Source organism: Tachysurus fulvidraco, chromosome 2, assembly GCF_022655615.1.
Source record: "Tachysurus fulvidraco isolate hzauxx_2018 chromosome 2, HZAU_PFXX_2.0, whole genome shotgun sequence".
NCBI classification, from domain to species: domain Eukaryota; kingdom Metazoa; phylum Chordata; class Actinopteri; order Siluriformes; family Bagridae; genus Tachysurus; species Tachysurus fulvidraco.
The window spans coordinates 36754609-36769521 of record NC_062519.1 but is presented as its reverse complement, the minus strand read 5'-3'; the positions used below and the strand labels follow the sequence as shown (position 1 = coordinate 36769521).

The 14913-nt window shown below is 38.0% G+C and overlaps 1 protein-coding gene across 1 annotated transcript in view; it reads left to right on the top strand.

Annotated features, from left to right (window-relative positions):
* gli2b (GLI family zinc finger 2b) overlaps positions 1–14913 on the top strand; it is an 82936-nt gene that overhangs the window by 54358 nt on the left and 13665 nt on the right. The window contains exons 5-9 of the mRNA XM_027163742.2: positions 1736–1939; positions 8262–8463; positions 10778–10967; positions 12530–12640; positions 14525–14662. Coding sequence (XP_027019543.2) covers positions 1736–1939; positions 8262–8463; positions 10778–10967; positions 12530–12640; positions 14525–14662 — 845 coding nt within the window. The remainder of the gene's footprint in view (positions 1–1735; positions 1940–8261; positions 8464–10777; positions 10968–12529; positions 12641–14524; positions 14663–14913) is intronic.

Here is a 14913-nt window from a genome sequence, read left to right as displayed (position 1 = left end):
GACTGTGCTTTAAAACTTAAATAAGCAGCACACGAGAGATTCTGACAGCAATAACGCTGGATAGCAGCAGAGAGATAGTGGAGTTTATTTTATCTTGTAAACAGGGAGATGGCCTTGAATGTGAGATTTGATTATTCAGCTTTATGGTCCGATACAAGTGACCCTGCTCAAAGTGTAGCAGGCAGATATTTTAAGATATTCAGGATGTGACTAATTAAGGCTTTAATTTTCATTTACATTTACATTTACAGCATTTGGCAGACGCCCTTATCCAGAGCGACGTACATAAGTGCTTAAATCTCTAACATTGAACATTAAATCTCTAACATTTTCAGCACATTTTTCAAATTCCAACGTTATATATAGACATACCAGGTTTGGTGTTATATTTAATTGTACTGAGAAGGTGAGTAGCAACTTAATAAGCTTAATGCCATACTAATGCCAACGTGTACAAATGTGGTTTAAAATGCAGTGTAATTCTAATATAGGGTTCCCCAATTTTTTGCCGCAGTATTACACACAGATGGAGGAGTGTGAGACACCTCAGTTCAAACACCTTCAGATCTAATTGTGAGAAATCAGTAGTAATTTTTTTTTTCAATTAGGAACTCAATAAGTTGCCAAAAGTACACAAACACATACACACATATACACATATTTGCACACAAACATGTCTCCAAGGGCGCAGCAGGAGCTCAATAATGCCAATACACTTTAACTGTATGCAAATGTGAACCATATGGCAAGCTGTGCTCATGGTCGGTATGGCCAAGTGAGTGTGTAAAGCAGATTTGGACCTCACACTCTTATTGCTCCTGACACTTTTAACCGAGCTTTACCAAGTGCAGATGTTAACAGTGCATTGCTTTTGTAGCTCTAAAGATGTGTCTCTGTTTTCTCCCTTGCTTCCAGCTGGATGGCTGTCTGTAAACCTGGCCATTATGTTTACCTTTTTTTTATTTGTTCATTTGGTAAATGCTTTTATCTAACGAGACTAGTGAGGCAGAATACAGTCCAAGCAATGAGCTGTTCAAGGAGCAGACAGGAATACAAGTGACATAAGACTACAGGACTAACCTGACCTACCAAAAACAAGTGCAAAATAAGAGGAAAACAGAGAGCCTCACTTGATCTAGAACAAATTAAAGAAGCAGTTTGTAATTCTGTCTGTGATTAAAACTGCAATGAACAAAAGGTTGACAAGTCTTCCCTTTCTTTCTGCCCTCTTTGTTGAAATGATCTTCTGTAAATGAGGTGCCAGTAAGCAAAATAAATGGATTGAACCTGGCTGTTCCAGCTGGGAGACAGAGCTTCATTCTGGGCTGGAAAAATGTCAACAAGTAATCTGATACAAAGAACTTAGTCAAATCCACCTGCTGACAATGACTATTTGTAAAAGAATTTAAGCAACAACAACAATAACAACAACAACAACAATAATAATAATAATAATAATAATAATAATAATAATAATTTATTAATTTTTATATAAATGTTTTATTTTTTCAGTCTTTTTGCATACCTAAAAATACAAACTGCTCCTTTATGGATTTAATTGTTTAAGATTTAATAGTCCAGAGGTCATTGTTTATTACTTTGTAGATTTGTTTGTGAGTCCTAACGTTTTCCAAACTAATTCTTTGTTACTATATTGCTTGCCTTTTTGTTATTATGTAAAACTGTTTCTTCTCTCTCTCTCCTTTTATCCCTCTCTCTCTCATACCTTCTACAGTCGCCCATGAGCACCTGAAAGAGCGTGGACTATTCGGTCTTCCTCCTCCCCCTCCTGGAGCCAACTCAACTGATTACTACCACCTGATGGCGAGCCACAGGAGTCCATATGGAGATCTGATTGTGGCTGGATCCACCACTGCTGCTGCCGCCGCCGCCACCGCTGCTGCTGGTTACCTCCCGGACTACATCAACCCCATGGACAGTGAGTTTTAGCCCATGAGGGAGAAAGTATACGTGCATGAAATGGTTAAACTTGTATTAGGTGTGAATTGCATGAAAGTAATGTCCGATAGAGCTTGAAATATCAGGGCAAGTGTTAAATGATCAATGTTTTATTTTAAAGAGGTGGAGCGGGGGGAGGGGGGGTTCCTATTTGTATATTCATATTTATAGCATTCAGCAGATGCTTTTATCCAGAGTGACTTACACTTATCTTATTTATTCAGGTAAGCAACTAGGGGTTAAGGGCCTTGTCCACAGGCCCAGGAGTGGCAGCTTGGTGTACCTGGGATTCAAACTTACAGTCTCCCAATCAGTAGTCCAACAACTTAACCTCTGTGCTACCACTTCCTTCATAGAATCTGGATTTATCTGTGAATTTAAACGTGTATGCATTTCTTTAGATAAGGTGTTTTTTTTGTTCAGGTTCATATGAGTGAAGTCATACAAAAAGGTACTAAACCTAACCTTGATAGCAATGATAGCATTTCCTATGTTTCAACATCAGGTCAGTAAGAAATCGGCTAAACCTTCCAGACAAGCTTCCTGTGAGAACTACTATAAATCCTAACCACACATCCTGATCTTTTGAAAATATTCCGCTCACAAGTGACTTAAGGTGGCTCCTCCATGTGCAGTATTTTCCCACTGTCACTGCCAGTGCTCTCTGTAAACACACATGCTGCTCTGACATTTATAAGAGTGTTTCCCTCTGAGGAAAGTGCGTGTGTTTAACATAATGAATGCCTGCTTTCATCTCTCACTTCCTAAGTCACCTTAAAAGGGGACCGGCGTCTGAAGCACAGGCTGATTCTTTCAGAGTGGGTCTTAGAGCTGTAGCATGCCACAGCCGTCACGTCATCCATCAACGACTGTTTAATGAAACTAGCCATCAGGAATCACTGCATGACCCGAAATGGAGATGGTAACCAGGTAGTGGAGATGGGAGACGTGTCAGTCTTGGGAATTGTGAGAAATCCCAGATGAGTCATTCACAGTTCATCATTTTGAAAGCTGTTAACTCTTTTGTCTATTTTCCTATCAACCTGTCAATCATAAAAAAAACTTCCAAAACAAGCATTGAAAGTAAAAATTGTTGATTTAAAAAGAAGTATGTCATAAAACACAGAAGCTCACAAACCCTGTGAGATGCTGAGTAAATATTTGTTCAGACTTTACCATAGGCCAAACAGTCGACTCACAAAAACAAATAGCAGCTGAGCTTCTGTCTGCTTCGCCTCGCATGGGGTCTCAGGGCTGCTTTTTTTTCTCCTTCACTTCATGCTGACCGTCTGCGTCCAACCTCAGTCATGTGGCATGATGCGTGACCCTAAACAAAACCCTGACCTGTTAAACCAATGGCTTAATGGCTCATTATACTGACTTTGCCTTGATGTCCTAGTCATTCTGGACCTGATTTCTATGGACCTGAGAAACTAGCCTCTGATTAGCTTGAGTTCAGTGTGAATGGTACGTATTCAACAGGGTTAAAATGGACTGTTTTCAACCTATTATTACATTGGCTGGAAAATGAGACTTTGTAGACATCACTTTCTCTTAGAAAGCCTATATGCAGTATGTATCTTGTGTGTTAAAAATAAGCCCAATTCTACAGTGGAAGGTTTTCCAACATGGCTTTGTTGATTGTTTACCAAACTTATGGAGTGTCTCTCTTCGAAATCAGCTTCAACAATTTACATTTGTAACAGCATTGTGAAGAAAGAAAGTGTTATCTTAAGGGCTTTAAAACAATCTTGGAGCTTTAAAACAAAAGTACAAATCAGACCCATAACGTTAAGCTCAAAAAACCACTTGTTTTAACCTTTTTTCCATCAGTGGTGTAAATAATTTTAGATATGGATAACATTTGAGGGCACTAATAATTCTCCCAATACAAGATTATAAGGAGTCAAGAATAAAGTTTGGGTACATTTTGATATGTTTTACCCCTTTTTGGTACAATTTGGGATGTCATTTCATTTTATTCATGCTGTATGCTTTTGTACATTCTGGTATAATTTGGTGCATTTTCCTAGGTTTTGTTATGCTTTGTTATTGTTTTTGGGATAGTTTTGGTATTTTTGCATTCATTTGGGTGCGTTTTTATTGGTTTTAGCATATTTTGGAATATTATAAAATGTTTCATTTCAGTTTGGGATAATTTGGTATTTTTTCGTATAATTTGGTATGTTTGGTATATTTTCATAGGTTTTGTTAGATTTTTTTATATCTCGATATGTTTTGGTTTATTCTGGTAAAACTTTTTCGTAACTTTGGAATGTTCTGGTACATTTTGGTGCATTTCATAGGTTTTGGTTCCACTTTGTTCATGTGCCTTTTGAACTGTGCTCCACGTTATAGTTTCTCCTGGGGTTTTTGGAAACATTGGGTCCTTGCACTGTTCCTCTATTCTTTTTTTAATGGGGATTATACAGGGTTTTGAGTATGTGAGGGTTCCAGCAGGTTCTTAGCGGTCTCTGTTGACATAAATCACTAAGGTTGCAAGAAGAGGGGGGGTATCACGAGGCACAGAGCAAGCGACGCCCAGTTCTCCATTTGGCCATTTATCAAGGGAAGTGGCACATTAATAAACACATCTCCCCTGAGGTGAGGGCGTAACAGAGACAAATACGAGTGCCAAGGCTGAGCGGCCCGCGTCCTACACACTCCCCCTCGCCCCATTAATGGCATGCAAATACCAGAACAGGCTCAGTGTAAAGGCATCACACCAAGGCAGTGCGGTTAACCATATAATCTTTACGTACACACGGGTAAACTCGTGTACTCTTGGTCCATCCTCTTAAAACAAAGTGAAATCACAGCTAACATCAGTAATGTCATGTGTGCATGAATTTTGGTGGTGTCTTAATAATTTAGGGTGCAGCTTCTAAATGTTCTAGGTGCTAAACGTCTGGTAGGGGCCCGAGTGCCGAAACGAATGCTTTTATAATTACAGAGAGCCATTAGCTCATGCTAAAAGTAATGACCTTCACAGCTACAAAGCTGGAGGATTACTTATTAGCTGTGAGCTCAGTAGGGAATGTGCATGCACACACACACACACACACACACACACACACACACACACACACACACACACACACAGAGGAATGGTTTGTGTAAGCTTGCTTGTGTTGGCACCAGATGTGATGGAATCATTATGGACGTCCGGTTGCCAGAGCTTCTGGTTACAACCCCTAATCACACACACATACTCACACATGCATTTGCCAACACCAGCACTAATGCCTCGCACCTGTTGAGTTAAAATACAGACTTTTTTACTCTGGAACACCAAAAACTCACTGACCAAAGCCTTTAACCTTAAACTTGTTTTTCTCTTGTTCTAAGGTTAAATTACTAAATTTAAATGTAAAATTAGTAAATGACTTTATTTTATGAATATATGCAATATATAATAGCAAAAACAGCTTAATTTTAGAACTTTAGCTGAATTTATAGCAAATATGTCTGTTTGTGTCGTTAAGAGTCGAAGTGAAAGTGTCTGTTGATTTAGTCACTTTTTGGATCGGGAAAGGGAAATAATTTCAGCAGATTGATTCAGCAACTGAATACTCCAAAAATCTTTTAGCAGATTTTAACATATGAACAAAAAAATGGCTACAGTTTGGTGACTGGTGATGATGTTATTATTATTATTATTATTATTATTATTATTATTATTATTATTATTATTATTATTATTATTATTATTATATTTTTCCCTGTATTTATAACTTGTATTTAAATCAGGAAGTGTCATAGATTCTGTACCAGATCAAATGCTACAAAAAGAAATCACATGCTAAAAGCAGGAAAGTAATTATTATTATTATTATTATTATTATTTCATCTCAGGTCTGGTTTAAAAAGTTGTATTTAAAACATGGTGTTGCCATGACATTTTAAAAAACAGAAATGAAAGAAAAGTGAATGTTTTAAATACAACTGGACAGAGATGCAAGTTTGTACTCTGTTTCAAGCATTTACAAATGATAACAATTACTTGAGCAAAAACTAATTATTACTAATTATAAAGATATCGTGAAACTTTAGCAGTTATTTTAAAAATCTAGATGTTTATGTGTTCTGTCTGTCATAGATGTTTTTCTGTTATCGGGCCATGAATACATCAAACTTTGACAGAACTCATCACAACCTATAGTACAGTACATACACAGTAACTACAAACCATGTCTTCAGTCACTTTCTGCAGATTAATGACATTCACACACTGGGGTTCACTTTCACATGCACTTGTTTTCTTTAACTAAATGTCCCATAGCCTCTAGGCACAAAAGCACATACAGTAGACATCAAGCTCAAATGCAACAACAAATCAGAAAAACAAATAACACAAGCAAAAACACAAACAAATTTAAAAAAAACTCCAAACAACTACAAAACAATGAACAATACTAAAATTCAGAAAGCATAAGGAAAACAAAAAAAAAAAACAACAAAAGTAAAAACACAGCAGAAAATCACAGCACAATGACAAAACCAACAGAAAAGACTGAAACAGTGAAAGAAAAGCAGAAAGCAATACAACAAAAGTAAAAACACAACAGAAAATTAAAAAAAATAAAAGCACAACAAAACCAAAAAATGCTATGGCAATTCAGGAAATGGAAAATACATTTTTTACATACAACATCAAAAAAAGTAAATAAACACACACAATTGATAACACACACAATTTAATTTAAATTAAAACAACAACTAAATCATAAACCACAGAAGATCAAAAAGTGCAATAACAAAACCACAAAAGCAGCAAAGCCCAATAAAAGCAACAAGAACGATCAATGGCCAAATCCGAAACATAGAAAATAAGAAAACAAAACAAAACGAAACAAAAAACTCAACAGAAAATATTTTTACTGACACTTTTGTGATATTCCTGTTTTTAGATTTTTTTATTATTTATTTTTTTTTTTTTTATTTCTTGTTGATTTTCTGTCATGTATGCATTTTGCAATTACAGCACAAATATACAAAATGTTAATGCACAAAACATTTGCAGATTAAACTATACAAAAATAGCCTTATTAAGTATCTTGAAGCTCTGTGTTCCCAGAACTTTAACTTTTAAAAAAAAAACAACCTTCTGCTAACCTAAAATTGTTGGCTGCGATAAAGACGATAAAGAAATTTTCCATACATTTCCCACGTACACACACAAACACATGCACACAAACACAACAGACGAGTACACACCTGCTCCATTTTGCCTGCTTGTTCCCTTTTAAATTCTGACGAATCCTGTAAATTGCCCTCATTATCCAAACCGATAGACGCCTGCAACAGTTGATAGTTATCTAAATAATTACAGTAAATTATAGGCAATGATTAATCGTCGTGTTCAAATCAGAACGAGGTCATTGTGAGTTGGAGATGAAGCTGATAAAGATACTTGATTGCACTGTTTAGCTTTTATTTTACAAAAAAAAGAAAAAATTCAACATATCAGAACAGAGTTCCTTCATGGTTCGGTGTGATCCCAGAATTTCGTGTTGAGCTTTGTTGTGTTCTCTCTTACCGAAGCGATCTGTGCTAGTTGAGTTTCTCAGTGTCGGACTTCGGCTACAGTATTAGCGAAGACACAATCTCTGGCACTTATTGATAGGGCTGTGCTATATTCCAGGGAGGCTGGGTGTCGGGGAGAGAGTGTGCAAGCATCGATCACGCTGTCTCACCTGGCACACACGCTCCTCACACACAACCCAAAATAGCACGGAGGTGGGCAGTATGGGGAAATGACACAATGCAATCCGCCACTGCAGCGACTCCATAGATTTCTTCTTAGCTGGAGAAACAGAGAATAATAGAGAATAATATTTCAGGATCAGTCAATCAGAGGCTCCCCTGGTAGGAGACGGCACACTTAGGAAAGACGGCACACTATCGGCTTTATTCGGGAGTCAGAGGAATGTGGGGATTAAGGAAAATAGGTTAGTGGGAATAAATTAGATAAAGTGATGAGGGTTGTTGGTCATGGGAGAGAGACGTGGGCGAAATTTGCTTAGCCATGAGTGTCAGATGAGGCGAGGAAGTCCACAGAGGTAGAGCAGAACTTGCCATAAATCAGAAGAGTGTATCTGAGGCTGGATTTGTGTTCGTATTTGAACCAAAAAGTGGTCATGGCCAAAATGTTTCAGTTTGCTTTATTGTTTTATTTACTGGAAAACACTAAAAACACCTACAGGTAAACAAAAAAAATCTTGACCTTGTTGCCTGAAGCAGGAAATTAATATGGACGGTGTTAAACAAATCCCCATAACATGTTTGTGTGTGTTGTACAGTGTCACGCTTCCCCAGTCCACGCCTCACACCCAGGCTAAGCCGGAAGAGAGCTCTGTCCATCTCTCCACTTTCAGACTCTAGTATCGACCTACAGACGATGATTCGCACTTCTCCCAACTCTCTAGTGGCCTACATTAACAACTCGCGCTCCAGCTCGGCCGCTAGCAGCTCATACGGCCATCTCTCCGTCGGAGGCATCAGGTAAAACAACCATGTGAATCACTCACCTTGTTAACTCCTGCAAATGTAACCTATTAGGTTCAAATCACGACAAATCCATGTCAAGTTTACTAGGAGAAGTTGAGTTGGACATGATAGAGAAATGATGTCGAGGTCATTTATATCAGAGAGAAAGAAATTATAGAAGAGATGTAAGGATTTACATTTATGGCGTTTGGCAGACGCATTATCCAGAGTGACGTACATTTGTCTCATTTGCCGAGGGGCCAGGAGTGGCTTGGTGGCCCTGGGATTCAAGCTCATAACCATTCAATCAGTAGTCCAACAGCTTAACCAATGAGCAACCACATCCATACAGGATTAAAACACCCTGTGCTCCTTATAAAGTAATGGCTTAAAAAGTTTTCCCTCAATCTTTTACTTATCATGGTGCACAATAAGTTACTAAACACTTCATTTTTTTTTTTGATTATTTTAAGAAGAAGTGCATTTAAGTGCATTACTTGGTGGACTCTACATACACAGTAAATGTAATGAAAGTACTAAAAGAATCCAGTTACTTCTCCCTTTAGTGCCGGTTTGTTACCTACAAATAACAAAATTTTCATTCCCAATTCAGTTTTTATGTCATGAAATCGCACAGTGGCTCTAGAACAGATTCTCATCGTTCAAAACATCAATATAAACTAGAGCAAAAGCTATAGTTAAAGTAAAACATGCAATATATTATAAAGCAAGAAAAGAGTCACTGGATCCTATCATTCGATCCGACACCGATCCAGCTTTAATGGAAGAAATGGAAAAATAGAAGATGAAAATAAAAGCACAGAGAGACACAACAGCTAGATTCAATGATACGTTTAATGTTGTGCAACATCCACAAAACAAAAGAGTTTTTAATATAGTTAAGGTTTTTTGTTAAGAGACATTTATTTAACTTTTATGGAAGGAGTCTTGAGTTTGAGCACTTTGTAATGATCAGTAAGTTTTCCACCATGAAATGTATATATTGGGTTAGCCGTTTAATTTAAAAGACATTTCCTTAACTCTATTTAGCAGGAATTTCCTCCTGTTTTATTGTTCTAATTTATTTTATTTTATCAATGAATGTCTTTGTTATATCACATTCTACAATAGTGATTAAAGGCTCATATGAAAGTAGACATTTGTGCTTTAAGAATTTTTTATTTTTTTTAAGTATTTCTGTTCTTACCTAGCTTACAAAGGGCAAAATGTTCACAGACAATTTCCCCCCCAAAACACAAAACTCTTTTTTCCCACTGAAATGCTTTTAGCTTCAAAGTAAATTATGATCTCAAACCCATTTCTGCTCTCTGAGATGCCCTGAGTGTTTATTCATAATCATCTAAACTTTAAAACGGTTATCTTCAAACACTAAAACTCTATGTAAGGTTATCTCAACAGAGGGAAAAACATCTCACACTGAAAGCCAACAGTGTCTTGATTAATTTTATACCAGAGTTCTGGCGAAAAAAATAATTCTTTAATTATATATATTTCTAATATGTAATGATTGTTAATGATTATACAATTTATTATATATAATTCTAATTCGATTATACTGATTGAAAACGTCTGATTGTTCGAATGGAATGTCAGTGCAAAAAGGTAAAAATGGGTAAAAGAAGTTCTCTAGTAACTGAACCACTGCACAACATTGCCTTCAAACACGAAACTCCAAAAAGCTGCGACGTCATTTATTAATTAGTTGAAATTAAGTACATTTCTGTGAGATGAGGAATAAAAGGTGGCACTGTGTGCAAATTCAGGGTTGTATCAGTAACTCCGCTCACGTCTGATACACAATACACCACCATGTCCTAGATTATTTTCCATTAACACCACAACCCCAAGTGTTTCATTCCTTACATGGTTTATTCTATAGTTCCTTTGATACTTCCATAGAAACCGTATTCAAGCAGTAAGTCGGTGCTGAATTTACAGAACTGAATCATGTTTTTTTGTTTGTTTGTTTTTGTTTTTGTTTTTTTTTTGCTTTCATTAGAACACTGAATGAAAAGTGAATTCACTGCACAGCATTTTGGTCAGTGTCGGATTTTATGCATGAATTCTATAGAAATTTGACTTTGTTATCCTACAGAGTGCTCGTTTTCAGCCGGATATTTCTGCCTGTCTCTATCTGAGGCTCTGTGTGTATGTCTGCAGAGATTTATTGCTCATTATGCTGTTTGTGACAGTAACATGAAATATGGCGCTCGTGTATTGCGCTACAGAGATGTGGGCTACGACGAAGTGGAACGAGTGCTTATCCCTCTGTATTTTGTGTCTTTTTCCATTTACCTCTCTCTTTTAGCCCTTCTTTTCCTTTCCATCACTCCATCAACCCGGTGGCGTATCAACAGCTGCTGTCCCAGCAGAGAGGCCTGAGTCCTTTTGGACACACACCTCCACTCATGCAACCGTCTCACACCTTCTCCTCACGTCAACACACACTCACCAGCTCGGGGCTGAGCGCTAGTACACATAATGAAGCTGAGACTAAGGTACTGCACATATATACATACACATATACACACTACAATGCCACACACCCCATTTTCTCTCACAGGCTCTCCGTTTTCAGTATGATGATGACTGTTTTGAGTACAGAGTTGCCATAGCAATAAGACAGATTCTTAATAAACAGCAATAACACAGTATACGTTAAGAATATTAATCACAAACTACTTCATTTCCTGGACACATCACTCCACATCACTTACTTCTTCAGTGTAAGCCGTGCTGGTAACTTACATAACTAACATAAGTCTGACCCTCAGGAGCTTTAGGGTAGAGGTCACAGAGGGAACCTGTAACATCTGTTACATCTGTAACATCTGTAACCACATGTTTAGAGAGTGTGTGCTTTAACTTGCCCATTCCGAGACCTCTGTAGTGGCTTTCATGTGTTTGTTCAAAAGCACTTATCATATCTGTGGCCTAAAATCCCCCTGCATGATGGTTTTCAGGTCTCTAATTCTTGTATATGCTGACTCCCTCAGTCTGGAATACACACACACACACACACACACACACACACACACACACACACACACACACACACACACACAGAATCTTCAGTAAAGGCTCCTGCATTTAGACCTTATATGCATAATTATCACAGATTCCCGCTACCTTAAGAACTGCATTCTGCATAGTTTTCATAATGTGTGTGTGGCTCTGATCACTCTTTAAAAGTATCTGTCTCACTGGAGAGATCACCGTTCTTTTATAGTTGTAAGGAAGATAAATCCTTGCCTGTGAAACTAAAGAACAGGGCTAATAGGCAAGTCCCAGTTTGACAATGTGGGCCACTTACTTACTCATCAAACTAGATACAGAAATGAAAAAGAAAAGGTTTCACCTATTGCCTTATATAATGCTTACGATCAATTTTCAGCTATTTTTGATGATGTGTCACTTTCTGGGATTAATTAGCTTTAGTTTCTTGTTTCAGTCAATAGCAGTGTCGCACGGGATGAGTTCAGTGTGTGTGTGTGTGTGCGTGTGAACGTGTGTGTGTGAACGTGTGTGTGTGTGTGTGTGTGTGTGTGTGTGTGTGTGTGTGTGTGTGTGTGTGTGTGTGTGTGTGTGTGCAGCTCCTTGAATAGTATGAAATCTTCTGATTACTATGCAAGTTCTAATATAAGTCACAAAGTCATCCATAAAACTTTTCTGTCAAATACCTAATTGCTTAATGTGGCAGTTCTGTGAAAATGTAAGTTGACGACCAAAAAACGGTTTTAAAAAATTGGCACACTACATTTTTACCCTCACGACCTCAAGTCTAGATCGTATGAGGGTGCAGATTAAAAAATCTTCTAGAACTTTTCTCTGATATACAAAGTACTACATGGGCTTCATTTGCATACCAGCTCTTAATTGGCTATTATATTTTATGACAGAGTGAAAACTTGCCTTTTGTGTTCGGTTCTAACTTTTTCTTATTTTTTTTTCCTTTTAGAGAATTTCCTAAAAGAAGCCTATTTCAATTTTCAGCTCATTAATGACTTTGGGGTTAACCTAACAAACTCTTCAGTTCTGTCCATCTCTCATTTCTCAATAGAACACGAGTAGTGACTCGGCAGTCAGCAGCACAGTAAACCCGATGCACACAAAAAGGTCAAAGGTTAAGACGGAGTTGGACAGCTCACGACCTCTCTCACCCTGCTCACCGGTAAAAATCTTTTTCCCTTGTTTCTTTTTACAGTATGTTTCATGCCATTACAGAAATATTAATGTGTTCATGGCCTTAAAAGCACACATGGTGAAATTTCGATGGTTTTTTGCTATACTGTACAATTCTCAATAAAGCTGTAGTGAAGACCACCAACCACTGTGAAGTCCAAGACCATGACTAGTGAGATCGAATCAAGGTCTGGTCTTAAGCAGGTCAAGGCCAAGTCAAGCTTGTGTCCTAATGAAAGCTGTCCTGAAAGCCATCAAATCCTTTTGTAGTTCAGTCTTTATTCATGCACTCCACCAATGATTAACCTGTTTTCTAAAACAAGGACTTACGTCTTGACAAACTTTGAGAATGTGCAAAGAACAGACAGCACCGATGTTAGTTTTGGATGCTCTTGGTCGAGACATGACTTAGGTGTTGGTCTTCTTGAGACAAGTCTGAGACAAGTCAAAGTACAAATGCAAATAGATCGAGAAAAGTCAATACAGACCAGACTCGGGGACTACAGCCGCAGGATTGAAAACGACAAACTCTTGTTTGCACATACGGTATCTGAATCTCAAGTGAAGTTCTAGCATTAAGACTAAATTATCCACTAAAAGGAAACATTTCTACAGAGAAGCATTGTTACATGAACCTAGCCTGGTTTTACACACACTATCTGACTTTTTAATACCCCGACTGATAAACTTGCTCCTTATCTGATGTGAGCTTTGCCGGAAAGTAGCTTAAGCGAGATTTATTTGAAAGTAAGTAAAAAATGTTATTATTGTGATACAAGTCATCCACACCAGTATCCGATGGATTTTTCCATATAACCTCATGTATTTTATAGGAATCATGGTACATTGTCATAAAATGATCATCAATTATGGGTCAGTTAAACCAACAAGCAGCTAATTAGCCATCAGACGTTTCAGTCTTTTTTTTCTCCTCATTTCTTCTAATGTATTTCTGTAGTACTGCTGTGTTGGCAAAAATAACACACATAATGTAAATCATTGTGTTATATTATACATACTTTTTTCCTATCATATCGTTGAATTGTACAGTACTCTTTTTTTCTTGGATGATTTATTTACGACTGACAGCATAAAACAAAGGTGCGTTTCCTCTTATGTGTCCTCTTATCCAGAACACATACATGTATTGCGTGAGTATGTGTGGGTTTTTTTCTCGCACGGTGATCAGCGAGAGGACAGGAGACCCCAGGGAGTCTCTGTGCTCCCCTCGGCGTGAGAAAAACTCCTCCTGATAAGAGCTTTATGTCCGTTTGTTTTCTTGCTCTCTCCGTCCCGAGCTCCTGTGTAAACTGTGCCAGAGCACTTCATTTTAATGAAATATTGGCCAGCCGTTATTGTCATGTGAGCGCCTGTTTTCTGTTGCTCTCTCTCTCTCTCTTTCTCTCTCGACTCATCTTTTGACAAATTTGTGGCTGCTCTCGGCAGTGGAGGCAGGTTTGGGCTTGATGCATGGGGATCGAGGCGCCTGTAGTCGTCTTGGGGCCCGCAGAATTGATGAAGATAGCTCACGGGGTAGAGATAAACATGCTGCAGTCAGCATGCTGTGTGTGTGTGTGCGTGTGTTATATTTGAGATCATATATACATCTTCTAGACCCACAGTTGGGTTGTAGCTCAGACGCCACACACGTATTCCCACATATTCACTTTGGTGTTTGTTCTCGACTTCTCATTACCCAGTCGCTGATTGTTAAATAAACGAGACTAAATGAAAGTGAAAAGTAGCCTTTCTTCAATCCTTTTTAATTCAGCCAAAGTGTAGGCGTCTGCTTCTGTCCTGTATAAATAAACTGAATGTCTGAAATCCTCTGTAGTGTGCACATATGTCTGAATGTGTGTTTTTTTTCTCTCAGGACCCTTCACCGCCAGTAGATCCGAAAGAGGACGTGGACAGAGATGAAGGCAAGCAGGAGCCAGAGGTGGCGTACGAGACAAACTGCCACTGGGAAGGATGCAGTAAGGAGTACGACAGCCAAGAGCAGCTGGTCCATGTAAGTGTATGGTGATGTAGGGACTTTTGGTGTGTAGTACAAAAAGGTAACTGGTGTGTGTGTGTGTGTGTGTGTGTGTGTGTGTGTGTGTGTGTGTGTGTGTGTGTGTGTGTGTGTGTGTGTGTGTGTGAGAGAGAGAGAGAGAGAGAGAGAGAGAGAGAAAAAGAGCAAAAATGTGCGATCACAAACACAAAAGTTGTCTATTAAACAAAAGAATTTCGAATTATATTTTTCAATCTTAATTTGAATGA